At 37.6% G+C, this 13,183-nt stretch overlaps 1 protein-coding gene across 1 annotated transcript; it reads right to left on the bottom strand.

Annotated features, from left to right (window-relative positions):
* Positions 1-834: 834 nt before the first annotated feature.
* LOC113274311 (bidirectional sugar transporter N3-like) lies at positions 835-2,717 on the bottom strand. Its single transcript, XM_026523732.1, has 6 exons — positions 2,514-2,717; positions 2,393-2,429; positions 2,072-2,282; positions 1,780-1,941; positions 1,463-1,582; positions 835-1,366 (listed from the first exon to the last, which is right to left on the bottom strand). Exons 1-6 carry the CDS (start codon positions 2,569-2,571, stop codon positions 998-1,000), a joined length of 957 nt encoding a protein of 318 aa, XP_026379517.1. The 5' UTR covers positions 2,572-2,717; the 3' UTR covers positions 835-997.
* Between the last annotated feature and the right edge of the window lie 10,466 nt (positions 2,718-13,183).

Genomic DNA, 13,183 nt, shown 5'->3' with positions numbered 1-13,183 from the left:
TAAACTTTTCTACCTTGAGTTGTGATCTATGTGAATGAAGTATTTCTTCTTTTGTTTCTTTATCTTTATTTGTGGAATCCGAATGTTCTTCTAAAGGATTTTTCGGATCTTCGTCCCCGTCAACCATTGTTCACAAATAACCAAATATAGATAAAAAACAGAACCTTTCAGATTTGTATTGCCTCAAGCAATCTTCAGAAAAAAAAAAAACTTTCACTTCTATTGCAATTCGAGTACCCGTATCCAAGAGCGTCTCCTTGCTCTGATACCAATTGTTGCGCCAAAGCCTGCAAAAGCGTTTAGGTTCGCACTACTACGAGGTATCTCTATATCGCCAAGAACACAATCACACACACACAAGAAGAACAAGTATTTAACGAGGTTGAATCCTCGGGAAGGAATATCAATTTTATATATCACCGTATAGGTTGGAATATACAAAGCTTAAACAGAGAAGAAGAGAACTCTTTCTAGTTCTGGTGTGTTTCCTCTAGTTCTCTCTATGGCTATTTATACACATCAATAGGAGTGGACATATTCCTTAACACGGATTACTTTCCTACAAGTATATGGTTTCATAACTTAGCTCTAAGAGACAAACCTCGTAAGCTTCTATACTCAGGACACAAATACTTGGTTTCCTTAACCAACTAGATTTCCTAATCTAGTCCTTGAGCGACCTACCAACATATTCACCATTATGAAATTCTTTAGCTTTCCCAGAATTGGTGCAGCATTGTAACATAGACACCAAATAAAGGAAATCATCTCCGGTGGAATTTTGGATTGGAAAGGCTCTTATGAGGGAAGAAAATCACGAAATTAGACGGTCAAACTTATTTTTGCCAAACATCATATTAATGCGAGGTCCGGATACATCTTTTTGGGGCTCTACGTGTACACGTACATAAAAGTTACAATAGAGAAAAGAGTGCTTCCAAGCAAAACAAGTGGAGCTCTGTCAACTGCTTTACAACAACTCACTGTTGATATGATTTTATACTTCTACTACTTCCATATTTTTTCCAGCGACTTTGTCATCTTGTTGGTCTATAACTTGCTGCTGCTGCATGTTTTCAAGATGATGAGTATGATCCAAAACTATTATTTGCAAGTCTATTGGATGTACTTCTGCACTTCCCATGGTGTTAAGCCTAATGACATGATCTCCATTAATAGTAGTTGTCGTTGTTCTATTACCAGAAACGTGTTGGTGATCATGAGCGTTTGGTAACTTGTTATTTTCTTGATAACGATGTTCTTTATCTTCTTCGGTTGTTACAACAACGACTTGCTTTTTGTTCTTGTAAATTGCGTACATTAACATCTGAAGAACTCCAAAAACGAATCCTGCTACATTTGGTAACTACATCCACATATTAAGACGTAGAGCATATCAGATAAAAGAGAGACCAATTTAGAAATGTAATAGAGAATTGATCATCCTGTGTGAATTACTTACAGCGACATATAAATCTTTAAGTAGAAGACCATAAGAAAACCATAAAATTGCGCTCAATGTGAGGAAGAATGACAACGAGAAAGGCATGAACTCTACACTCTTTGTTTTTATTACTAATCTCTGTAACAAACAAAAACAAACAAGTTAAGTTTACAAATCGACGATGTATATGGAATATCGTCACTAAAGCAATAAAATGATGATTAATAACAAATTAAGCATTCGCGTACCCGAAGCAAAATATTATTCGCTGTAAAATCAATATAAACAGGAAGAATTAACTTAATTATTATTATGAACTAGATATGAATCCTCACCATTATGCTTAACGGGGCTGCAAAAACACAAGCGGAGAAAGCAACACAAACCCATCCAAGTATAGTAAGGCGGGTTAAACCGTTCGCTAACAACATTGTTAGTATCAGGATCAAACTAAATAGCCCAAAATTCAATAACCCAAGTATCTTTATAGTCATAATCTGCATTCATCACCAAGAAAAGAAATCACGGCTATATATATTTATTTATGAATGAAAAAGGCCTCCAGAAATATATTGATGCGTGGAAACCATATTGATCATAGTGCTAGTTATAGTTACAAATACGTACCCTGGCATTTTTTGGTGCGTAGATGAGAAATATGGTGATATAAATGGTTTCAATGACACATCCGATGGAGTTAATGGTGATTAGTAAGAAAGCATCAGTTTTGAGTACTGCATAGTAAATCCAAAGCATGGCACTAAATAGTGAAACCACATAAGGTATTGATTGAAATCCTTCTGTTGCTTTCTTCTTATAAATGCGATAAAATGTCGGCCTGTAGTCATCGAAAAAAAACTACGATTATATACCTCCATTGTTAACTACATAAGGTCGACAGTACATGTACAAATTTAAGAAGATAAGTAAAGTAATTAAAGGACTTACAATGGTGCAAGGCACACCATGATCGAAACAATATTTCCTGCCATGAATTGCAAATGAAAATATTAGCGATATGATGATATATTGTTTGAATCTCAAACAGAAAGACTTCGTATGTTTGTACCTAAGATACCAAAAATGAAAGCCCATTGATGATGATGCATATCGGCGGAGGTGGACATATCTTCAATGATCGAAGTAAAAATTCCTTCCAAAAATCTTCACTCCTCACAAGTCACAAGTACTGATCTTAAACGATACTCTAATTAACTGATAATAAGTTAGAAAAATATCAGTTAAAAAAAATATGAGGAGGAGGTCTCTACTAAAACCCTAGCTTTCTTATACATACAACTTGGGCAACTTCAGTATATATAAAGAAAGATAGTAGAACACTGAGACTAATTCTACTATTATAATACCTAGCTATCAAGTAGTATTACTGAATACGTTCCGTATATATCTTCCAGTATTGCATTCTTCTAGTAGCACCATATCAAATGAAAACAAAGCATGTGCATGTACGCTTGTCGAGATCAAGGAGGAGGACAAAGTTATCATTGTCATTGGTACGTGGCGGTACGTTAAGAGTTCATGTTGAAAATTAGCTAAAATCTTTAAACAATAGATTTACGTGTTGTTTTCTATTTTACCTGAAAAAAACAATAACACTTCAACCATTTCAAAGAGATATATGCGTGCAATGACAATGTATTGTTGGGGATTTGGCTGGTGCATGAGATTAGTTCCATATGAGATATGCGGAGTTCTAGGTGGAGGCTAATAAGGTGTGGAATCTCCCTACATAGTACCGAGGTCTTTTTGATTAAAATCCCACACCTGTCTGGCCAAAGGTGGTGAAAGTGGGGACCGTATCGGTACTATGTAACGTCCATAGGATCCATCAAATGGTATCAGAGCTAGGGCTACTAAGAGATCGAATGGTTATGGATGTCAATCCTAAGGAAGGATGAGGTGCGCAAGGTGGAGTTAGGTGGTGCGGAACACCTTAACTCGGGTGGAGTATGGCAAGCCGAAGCTGGGGCTCATGTTGGAGTTAGATCATCTCCCTCTCTAACTCAGGTGGAGCAAGCTCGAAGTGGCGTCCAAGGCTCAAGGGCGCATATTGATTGTAACCAGGTTCGACGGTAGTATACGGATGACGATCGTCATCATGTACGGTAGATTGAGTTGACATGACGTACACCTAAGTGGTGCCAATCAATGTGGAGTTGTGGACATGAAGGAGCAAGGTGTACCTCAAGATGTTGCATAACGGTGATCGTACGACGATAATTGGTGAGATAGCTTGGATCTCGCCAAGGTGGAGATTGTTGGGGATTTGGCTCGACCCAAGCCCATGAAATTACTCTCACATGGGATATGCGGAGTTTTAGGTGGAGACTAATAAGATGTGGACTCTCCCTATATAGTACCGAGGTCTTTTCGATTAAAACCCCACACCTGTCTGGCCAAAGACGGTGAAAATGGGCACAATATCGGTTATATGTAACGTAGATAGGATCCATCACCTGTGTGCACAAAACTAAGTTTTTTGTTGTTTATATTAGCCATGCGAAAATTAGGTAATATGATCAAATATGTGGACACGTAACTTAGTCTTTAAAGTTCACTGATGCTTTTAAGCTTGGTCCACCGAAACAAGTGCATGTCCTGGTTGCACCTTTATTACAAGATTGGTTAAATTATATCATCATGTATAAGATTGGTTAAACTGTAACATTGGTTACTCTAAATTATATACTATATATAACATTGGTTAAATTATAGGTTAAACTTAAAATGATAATGCTAGATGTAGACCATATCATGACCTCCCAGCTGGACTGGAGTCGGGATTTCCAAAATATTGCGTCTACTACTACATGGTACTAATGTTACAGGTGTTTTTCCACGTTAATGAACTCGCCAACATTCCCAGTACAGTATGATATTTTGCCAACATATATAGGAATACGATATCAACACCTGTAAATGGCACTTGAAACTCGACTTCGCTTTCTGCCCACTTTCTCCCCCAACTTAATTAGAGAATGATTACCTTCAAATCTCAATGCCATTAACTCGTTTGAGATTTTTACTTTCCACAAACTGATCGATAGGGTCTTGGTTTTAGAATTACTCGGACTGCAGTCGGCTCTCTGCTCTGGTGATAAGAAAACTACTGGTTTACAAATCAGACTAAAACTGTACGTTACAGAATTCGAGCAGGCAGAAAGTATTTTCAGCACTAGCTCTTTGCATGTGACACTGCAGTATCTGAAGGGCCCCTCCTACAAACAAACTTCTAGTCCTTTTGAGCCGTTTCGTTTTGTTTATTTGTCACCACGTCAGCCCTAACTCTTACTTGTCACCTCTATAAGTGATGTTTGTTGCGGGTGGGGAATGATGAATTGGAATTGTATTTTTCTTTTGTTTTTTTGTACTGTTTCATCTTTCACGGTATTTGGCAATTTGTAGCAATAGAGTAGTGACAGATTAAGTTGGTTAAAGTAATCTTCTTATTTGCTTTCTAATTCTAAAAGCTTTATGTTTGTTGTTGCAATGATCAATCAAGAATGGACGTAGCAAAACAATGATCATGATATTACCTACATGGAATTATTTACAAGTTTGTTTATTTTGAAAAAAAAACGTGTGCCATCCCTTACGTTTAGTGTAGTTGCTAAAAATCTAACAACCACGCCCAAAAAAAACTAATACCTAAGATGGAGATCTACTAACAAGTAAGAGATGAAGTGCATCAAAGTAAACACGAACACAAGAGTTTTTATGCGGTTCGGCCATTAATTAAGCCTACGTCCACGGGATTTCACTATGATCGGAGTGTTACATGAAGATCCATTAATGAAAGAAGTGTTACAAACTTAAGAGCTCTCTCTCTAGTTGTTGGAGGAGGAAGAAGTCGATCGCCTACAAACATCTCTCTCTTTCCCTTATAAAGGGTAGGGATACAAATCAAGTTACAATACTGCCCTTAGGGATAACTAGATAGGATAAGAACTAGTGAGAAGATCTGATTTCCTACACACAGTTGTATCTAAACTAGGTTACTTCCGCCTTGATCTTTTGACACGTGTTCGTTACATATTTTGCTCCTACATTTATGCCCATTTTATTGAGGTTTGATCGAAGAGCAATCTTTAAGAAAATCCTTCGGGTGATGCAACTGTGTTGTTGTTTTTGCTGTTGTTTTGCATTTGATACTTCTTCTTCGGGCCTTGACTTATTGATTCTCTGTAAACTGCTTGATAATGGCTACTTGGGCTTCTTGTTGGGCTTCGAGCTGTCTGGATCTGGCCTACCGATTAGGCGTATCACTGTCTTCGGTTCCGCTCTTTGTTGTACTTTCCGGTTGGTTCTTTCAACTGTACTCGATGTTGCGTGCTTATTTCCTCTTTACTCGGCTCTGGCTTTTCTCGATTTTGTAAACGAAATCAAATCGTGATGTCATAGATGATCGTCTCGGAGTCAAGTGTCTCGTCTTGTACGGGTTGATTTGAAATTCTCGGGTATACTTATACTTCTGAACCGGCTTCATCTGGAGTTGAAATTTCTGGATGGTAGCGGTTCTCTTCGGGACAATTGTTTTATCACTTGCTCAAGATGGTGTTGGTGTCTGGAATGTGTTAACGAGTCGAATTCGATACAACTGAATATGGAGGGTCCATGATTCGAAGAGACTATTCAATTGTGTCTAACTTTGGTGATCAACTCTCTTGGTGTTGCTGACTATCGCTTCAATGTTGCACTCTTGTTGGGAAATTCTGATGTTGAGTCGTTCTTCTCGGCTTTAACTGACTTCCTTTTTTGATACTAGTTTGGTGGTGTATGCCTCTGTTGTGGGTCTTTTGTTGGGGTAGGTCGATAATTTCGGCTGAATGGTGCATCAGACGTACTTTGCGGTGGGCTGCATGGCTTCACATTGTTGCTGAAGGAACTGAGCAGAAGAATACAAACTGCGTCTGCAGTATGCATACTTGCCCCTATTCTTGTGCAAAGTTTCAAAGCAACTCTTGGTTCAAAGGTTGCTGATTATTGTCATCGTGTCGTGATATTCTATTCCTTGCAACTCTGTTGTCGTCGGATTGTACTGTCTAGTCTTAGCTAATAATTGTGAACTGAACTGTGACCTCTGCCCCGAGCTATCAGTCTCCCTTGGTAATCGCCGCTCGCTTCGTGTTGGATTGCTATTATTTTGCCTGAAGTATACATGGATCATCCCCGAACTGATTAGACTCTGGGCCATGCACTCATCATGTTCGAAGTTGTTGTGTTTCTCCTTGGTGGTCTATGCTCAAACTTTTACTGGTTCATCAGGCATCAGTTCTTGTCGAATCGTAGTTGAAACTCTCCAGATGGACATGAGTTGTTGCTGCTTATGAGGAGAAATGACAATTTCTACATCTCAAGTATATTACGATGCGAAATCAAAACTTTTTTGTTAGCATAAACATCACAGTGAATCGACCCGTGTGACTATTCGGTTAACTGAAAAAAACAATGGAAGGTTCACGCTATGCCCCGAGAGGCTCACATTTAATCCTTAAGTTCAAAAATCTAATGAGTTTTTTAACTTCTAGCATTTTTATGGTCAAACTTGTTTCCATACGACTCTAAAGATGTGACCGATTGTTCCCATACTCGCGATGTTATTCACTAAACATGCTCATAGTATAAATCAGGAAAACATTTTTTATCTAAAGTGAAAAGATATATGAAAGTTACTCAAGTTATATAAATGGCATGTCAAGTTTACTAATATACGTATTCGCCTTAGTCATTTTGATTACGCAAATAATAACCACTGAATACACACAGTAGACAGTTACTTAAGATAGGTGATACTTAGTTGTCTTGTGAACCATCTGGCGATATTGATGTCCTCGATTTTCTTCAAAAGATGGGGGTTTTCTTGCACTCCTCCAAAAGATTTTTCTTGCGGTGTTGTGACTCTCCAATGTTGTTGAAGGGACTGCGCAAATGAATACCATTAGCACCTTCCTAGTACGCGTTCTTGCCCCTATTCTTTTGCGGAGTCTCGAGACAACAATTGATCCCCAGACTAGCTCTTGTCCTTAGCTTCCACGTCTTTATTCTCACCCGAAGGTATGCATCCAGATATGTGCACGAAGTACTTAAGCTCTTGTTTTAACACTATTCGAGCGAGTAATCAGTTGAGATTGTATAGTGGCCGGTGATGAACCGAAATGTATGGATGACATGTCCCTTTTAGCTAAAACAATTTTCAGCCTTGGAGATAAGCGATACTTAGCTCGTTTCTTCGGCGATAGATTTTGGTCTTGCTGCTGACGATAAAGTCCATAAGTTTATTTTCTCGACCTGGCAAGTCCACACACTTGGGCGCATTGTTCCGCTGTATTTTGCAATGGTGTGAGAAGGCTAGCCGTAAGCTATATCCTGCCTGATGTGATTTGAAATTGAGTTATACTAAAAAGTTCGTTGAGACTTGTGAAAACAATAGATTTTAGACTTAATTTTAAAGCAAAGAAAATAAAGCAAATAAATGTTGATATGTTGTGAAAATTATGGAGAGGCTGGAGCTAGGATTTCACCATTCATCAATACTTATGTGGTTCTAAATTAATTTATATCATGCAATTAAAACAATTGATTCGATTCTAAAGTATTGCTAAAATCAGATTCCCAAAATATCAAATGTTAGTCGCAAGTATAACGCATCAAGAGTCTAAAACTAAGCATGCATCATCAAGAGAAAACACATTTGATTAATAAGAATCATTTAATTTATTTTTTTATGAATGCAATTAATCATATAAAAATATTGCATAAATTTATAAAATAAATATTACCACATAATTCTTGAGAGAATGGCTTCCTCCGTCGCCCTAAGGATTGGGTTTAGCTCATCATTAGGAAAACACGCTCAAAATTCATTTTTTTATTGCTCAAAGGTGGTGTACAAATGATGAAATGGGAGAAACAATGATAATCGGGTTTGCAACAGTTATAAGTGTTACAAACTGAAAAGAACGATAAAACAGTACTGTCGCTTATTCTCTACCCTCGCCTGTGTGTCGTTTCCACTGTTGAAAAAAGAATATCTTGGATGGCCTGTTCTTCACATTCTTTAGATGGACAGCAGCAGAAAAATATTTTTGGAACTTGATTTTCTCGACTCTGTGATGCTCTATAATCTCCCAAAACTCTCCCTAAACCTTCTATGATATTCCAGCACCTATTTATAACCCAGCAACAGCACAATCTCACGTAATAACTTCATATAATTCTCCATTATTCTTCACGGCCAGTTTAGGAAATAATTCAGATTTTTGATCTCTACACGCGTTCTGAAGCTTCCAAAGTGCCATATTTAACTCCTTCACACTCCAAATAGTTGTTAGGGTCTTCCAAACACGTGCAAACTCCTCTGCTGCTCGCGCAAATCCCGTGATATCCTCTTCCGAGAATAAACTCCCCTGTTTTCTTCTCGTGAATTATCTAGCAAAATTTAGCCAATTAAATCGCTCATGATAGTTTTGTTGGGACATATCACAACTACCTAACAAATTTCAGCCCTTTAATCGACCCAGAACTCCTTCAAATATCGATCGAAAAATCACAAAGTTTTGTTTTTATTTTCCCGCCAAAATTCAGTTTTGAAATGTTGAAGATGAAGTGCCCCTATCCTGTTCTGGGGTGCGAATAGCAGATGGGTGCTGAGGACAAATTTGGGTGCTGAGATGAATTTGGGCTACGCATAACCTTGGGTGCCCCTTATCCAAATCTGGGGTCTATATAGCAAATGTCCTCTAGGGGTCCAAATATCACTTTTTGAGCAACTTTTTTCATAAAAGTGTATTTCTCCAAAAACACCTACACAAACATAAAAACACCATAATAAGTACAGAATCAAGCACTAACAATAGAGACACTGAGGACAATTCAGACACAAAAATGTGTCTATCAAATACCCCCAAGCCTATTATTTGCTAGCCCTGGAGCAAAACTAATAAAAATAAAAGCCTAACTCACTAGATGGCCTTAGTGACCGAGATATAGTCTCGGGAGGGTTTACCAGAGGTGTACCCACAAAACCATGACTTCTAATTGGTCACAAGTATCCAAAGAGCTATGAGGACATACAGATTCTCAACCTATCTCCAAGTAACTAGAATGCCAGAGAAATTAAAGGTGCCAGCTCTAAAGCTGAATCATGTGGTTTTATAGTGGTAAATAAAGTTCGTTCAACTCGGACTTGTGTAGACTCGATTTCAGAATTAATAATAAAGAAAATATATACACAAAAAAAAAGTTGTCACAATAACGAGAGGTACTGAGACTCGGGGTTTCACCAATTTTCGTACTCATGTGGTTTAAAAATCAATTCTACACAATTATAGCTCATATGATAAAGATTATTGACTTTTATTCTTTGCCAAAGTAGATTCCGAAAGTAATGACTGTAAATCTAAAGCATGGGACATCAAAACACTTAAGCTAAGCATGGCCCATCAATTGAAATCACAACCATTCAAGAGAAATCATAAATCAATTCAATTTTAGTGCAAAAAAGTCATATAAAGAATTAATTGAATTACCACAATGATGAAAAAGGGCTTCCTCCGTCGTCCCAGTGTTGGGTTTATCTCCTCATATCAAAAACATGCTCAAAATATTTATTCATGGCTCCACAGTGTTTGAAGAGAGTGAAAATACAAGAAAAAGATAAAACAGATCAATTGCAACGTTTATATGCGTGGCAGATCGACTGTTACTAGCGATACAGAAGATGTAAGACTGCTGGGAACGATACTATGTGTTTCGTGGATAAACCACACTTTTCTGCGACTGACTTGGGTCGTCTAATGTTCTTCAGCTTCGTCTTCTTCCTCCTGCTGCTGCAACTTTCTCTGTAGTGTGATTTCTTTGTACCAGAGCTTCCCCTAAACTACTTAAAAGCCCCAAACTACTCGACTCAACTTATATATACTCTACAGGTGACAATATTTCGAGAAAGATTTTAATTATCTTCCCGTTCTTTTCTCTCCAAGTCACGGACTTTTCTTCACAGAAAGTTACGGATTCTTTCTCTTTTCTTCTATTCACCGCGTCTTTGTTTTGTTAACAAATCTTCCAACTCGATAGAATAGAATCCTGAGAAAGTATGCTCTCCAAAGTTGTACGCAACTTCCAAAAAAAATGACTTAACTCCCGAGACTCTCTCTTGCCCTGTTTATGTGAGATAAGTATGGAAACTTGTTCGTTTTCTTCGAAACAAACTTCTCAGCATCCCTGTTTCACCGCATCAATCCAAGACCAATCCAAATCCGTCAAATACTCCAACAGAATAACCCAAGTCCAAATCAGAACCCAAATCCTTGAAAAACTTCAATAGGATCTCGCCCAAACTCCGTCAATATATCCACCTCTTATGTTCTACGTGAAATAGAATTCTATCCTTATTTTATGGAATCTAAAAGGATTACCGTTCCTGTTTAGATCAAATACACCAAATCCAATCTGAATCCAAGCCACAATTCCCTTAAATCTCGCTAAAGCCTTGTCCAAAGACGAAATTCCGAGTATCTTCTTTCCATGTTAGCACAGAGAACTGATTATCCAGCCCATTATAATATGTTAGATCCATTGTACCAGCCCTGCTTAGACAATTATAGTCCAACGAAAACAAGCTTGATTGAATCTCTGCCGGACACATCCAAAATCGAAGCCAACTCTGCCAGTAAAAGACGCACGAGAAGAAAACAATTTCCCCCCAATTACTAAATTCAAACGGAGAAGACGGCGTGCCTTTAGCGAAGTCTGAGGTGCCCATAATAGATAGGAGCCCCTTATATAGATGGTTTTGATGTTTACTAGGTGAATGGTGTTTCTCATATCTGTCTGAAGGCCTCCGCCAAAATAAACCTATCCTAATGGACTGAGATACCGGTCTGACTAATATCAATACACTGGCATATACAAGGGAGCCAGTGATTGATAATCCTAACTCTAGGTCAACACAACTGGCATATACAAGGGTTCCAGTGGTCGACTTTAATGAATTTATTCCAGTTGATCTGATGGTCTGGTCTCAATTTCTCTGTTTTTTTTTCAATCCTTTTTTTTTTTTATTCAACCTTTTTTTTTGTATCTCAATCACTCTAATTCACCCTAGCATTGGTAAAAACTTGAATCGTGAGCCCCACCTATCACTTAGAGAAACATAGTTTAAAAACAAAACAAAATAAAAACAGAAGCGAAAAGGACTCAACGAGATATGGTGAAACTATCATGTTATTTCCAACACCTGAGCTTTGTGCTTTTATGAATAGACTCTTTAGATGTTGCCATCTAGTCAGATTGGTTCCTCAACTCCTACAACCAAAATGCTTCCATCCACTTAAACTGGTTAGTGCCATCCTTAATAAGCATAAATTTCTAGGCTCCGGAGTTTAATAATACAACTAAAAAGTTTCTCCCATGCCCCCAAACTTAAATCTAACATTGTCCTCAATGTTCCAAAGGTGAAATTAAAAGCATGAACAAGGAGAAACTGTTACCATTTGAAGCAAAAGATATAAGGAAAGATATTACCGTCTCGCATGAATATTGGGTTACCTCCCAAGAAGTGCTAAGTTTAACTTCAGCCAGACTAAGAAAGGATTAGTCACCTCATAGAATCATAAAGTAATAGACGAAATATCTGTGGGTCATCAAAACCAAATAGAGCTATCACAAGTAAAAGGAATCTGCAACAAGCCAAGAAAATGAACAAATAAAGCACACCCTTGTCTAGTTTCCTGTTTAAGACAACTACATCTAGTTGTGGTTCAGGTTCAGGTTCTATAACTAGGTCCAAATAAAATATTTTCATGGGTTGCGTTTCCTCGTAGCTAAGATCCGATTCAGGTATTAGAGTCTGGAAAAACTCAAGTAAAAGCTTAGAAGCACATAATAATAACCTGAACAATTGCGAATCTTTAAAGTCAATCAGTTTTGACTCACACATTTGACCACGATGAAAGTGATGGTCAATCTTAGAAAAATGTGTCGTTTCCAATATCCTAAAGTACTTAGGTTTAGTCTCAAAACTCAGTAACTGACACATTTGAAATTCATACATCCCCACATTTGGAAGAAAAATATTTGGTGGGAGAACAAAGTCAATCTTGGTATCATAGCCTGGGAAAACCACATCAACCAGAGGATGGGTTTCTAACAACTGAACTTCCTTATGGACATCACTAGGTTCAGGAAAACGTGTATGAAGATAATCTTTTAAAATGGTTGAGGCACATATGTCTAGTCCCAAGTGAGGAATCTCTGTAAGAGCTAAAGGTAAGGCACAAGGAGAATGATAATCACCCCCAAACTTAGAGTTTTGGGTGTCTCTAGATAGACTAGCTACAATTTTCCTAATTTCTAGATCATCGGAATCCTGAAAATGGTCAATTTCTTCGTGTAGATTATACTCAGGTGATGCATCCTCACTCATATTTAAAATCTCTACGAGTTCATCTTCTTCGTCTAAGACTAATGTTTCTAAGTCCTGGGACTCTAAAACAGTATTCTCAGAATAAACTCGTTCCTCAAAACCATTATCGACTTCGTAAACAGGAAATACTACATCGTCTAAAACGGGGTATCTCTAGTCAAAACCTCGTCCTTTTGAATAGGTGAATAATTATTAAAATTATTTGGATTTGAATTATAAATAATATTTTCATCGTAAAGCTTAATTGGAGTAACAAATTCCTGATCACTATGCCTACATATTTCAAATTCTTC

This window comes from Papaver somniferum, chromosome 4, assembly GCF_003573695.1.
Source record: "Papaver somniferum cultivar HN1 chromosome 4, ASM357369v1, whole genome shotgun sequence".
Classification (NCBI taxonomy): domain Eukaryota; kingdom Viridiplantae; phylum Streptophyta; class Magnoliopsida; order Ranunculales; family Papaveraceae; genus Papaver; species Papaver somniferum.
This window is presented reverse-complemented; position numbering and strand designations above follow the sequence as displayed.

Excerpts from the sequence above, each read along its gene's own strand:
- LOC113274311 (XM_026523732.1), bottom strand. The coding sequence starts at position 2,571 with ATGTCCACCTCCGCCGATATGCATCATCATCAATGGGCTTTCATTTTT. Across the intron at positions 1,942-2,071 it reads ACGCACCAAAAAATGCCAGG|ATTATGACTATAAAGATACT; the intron begins GTACGTATTTGT and ends TGATGAATGCAG. Across the intron at positions 1,367-1,462 it reads TTAAAGATTTATATGTCGCT|TTACCAAATGTAGCAGGATT; the intron begins GTAAGTAATTCA and ends ATGTGGATGTAG.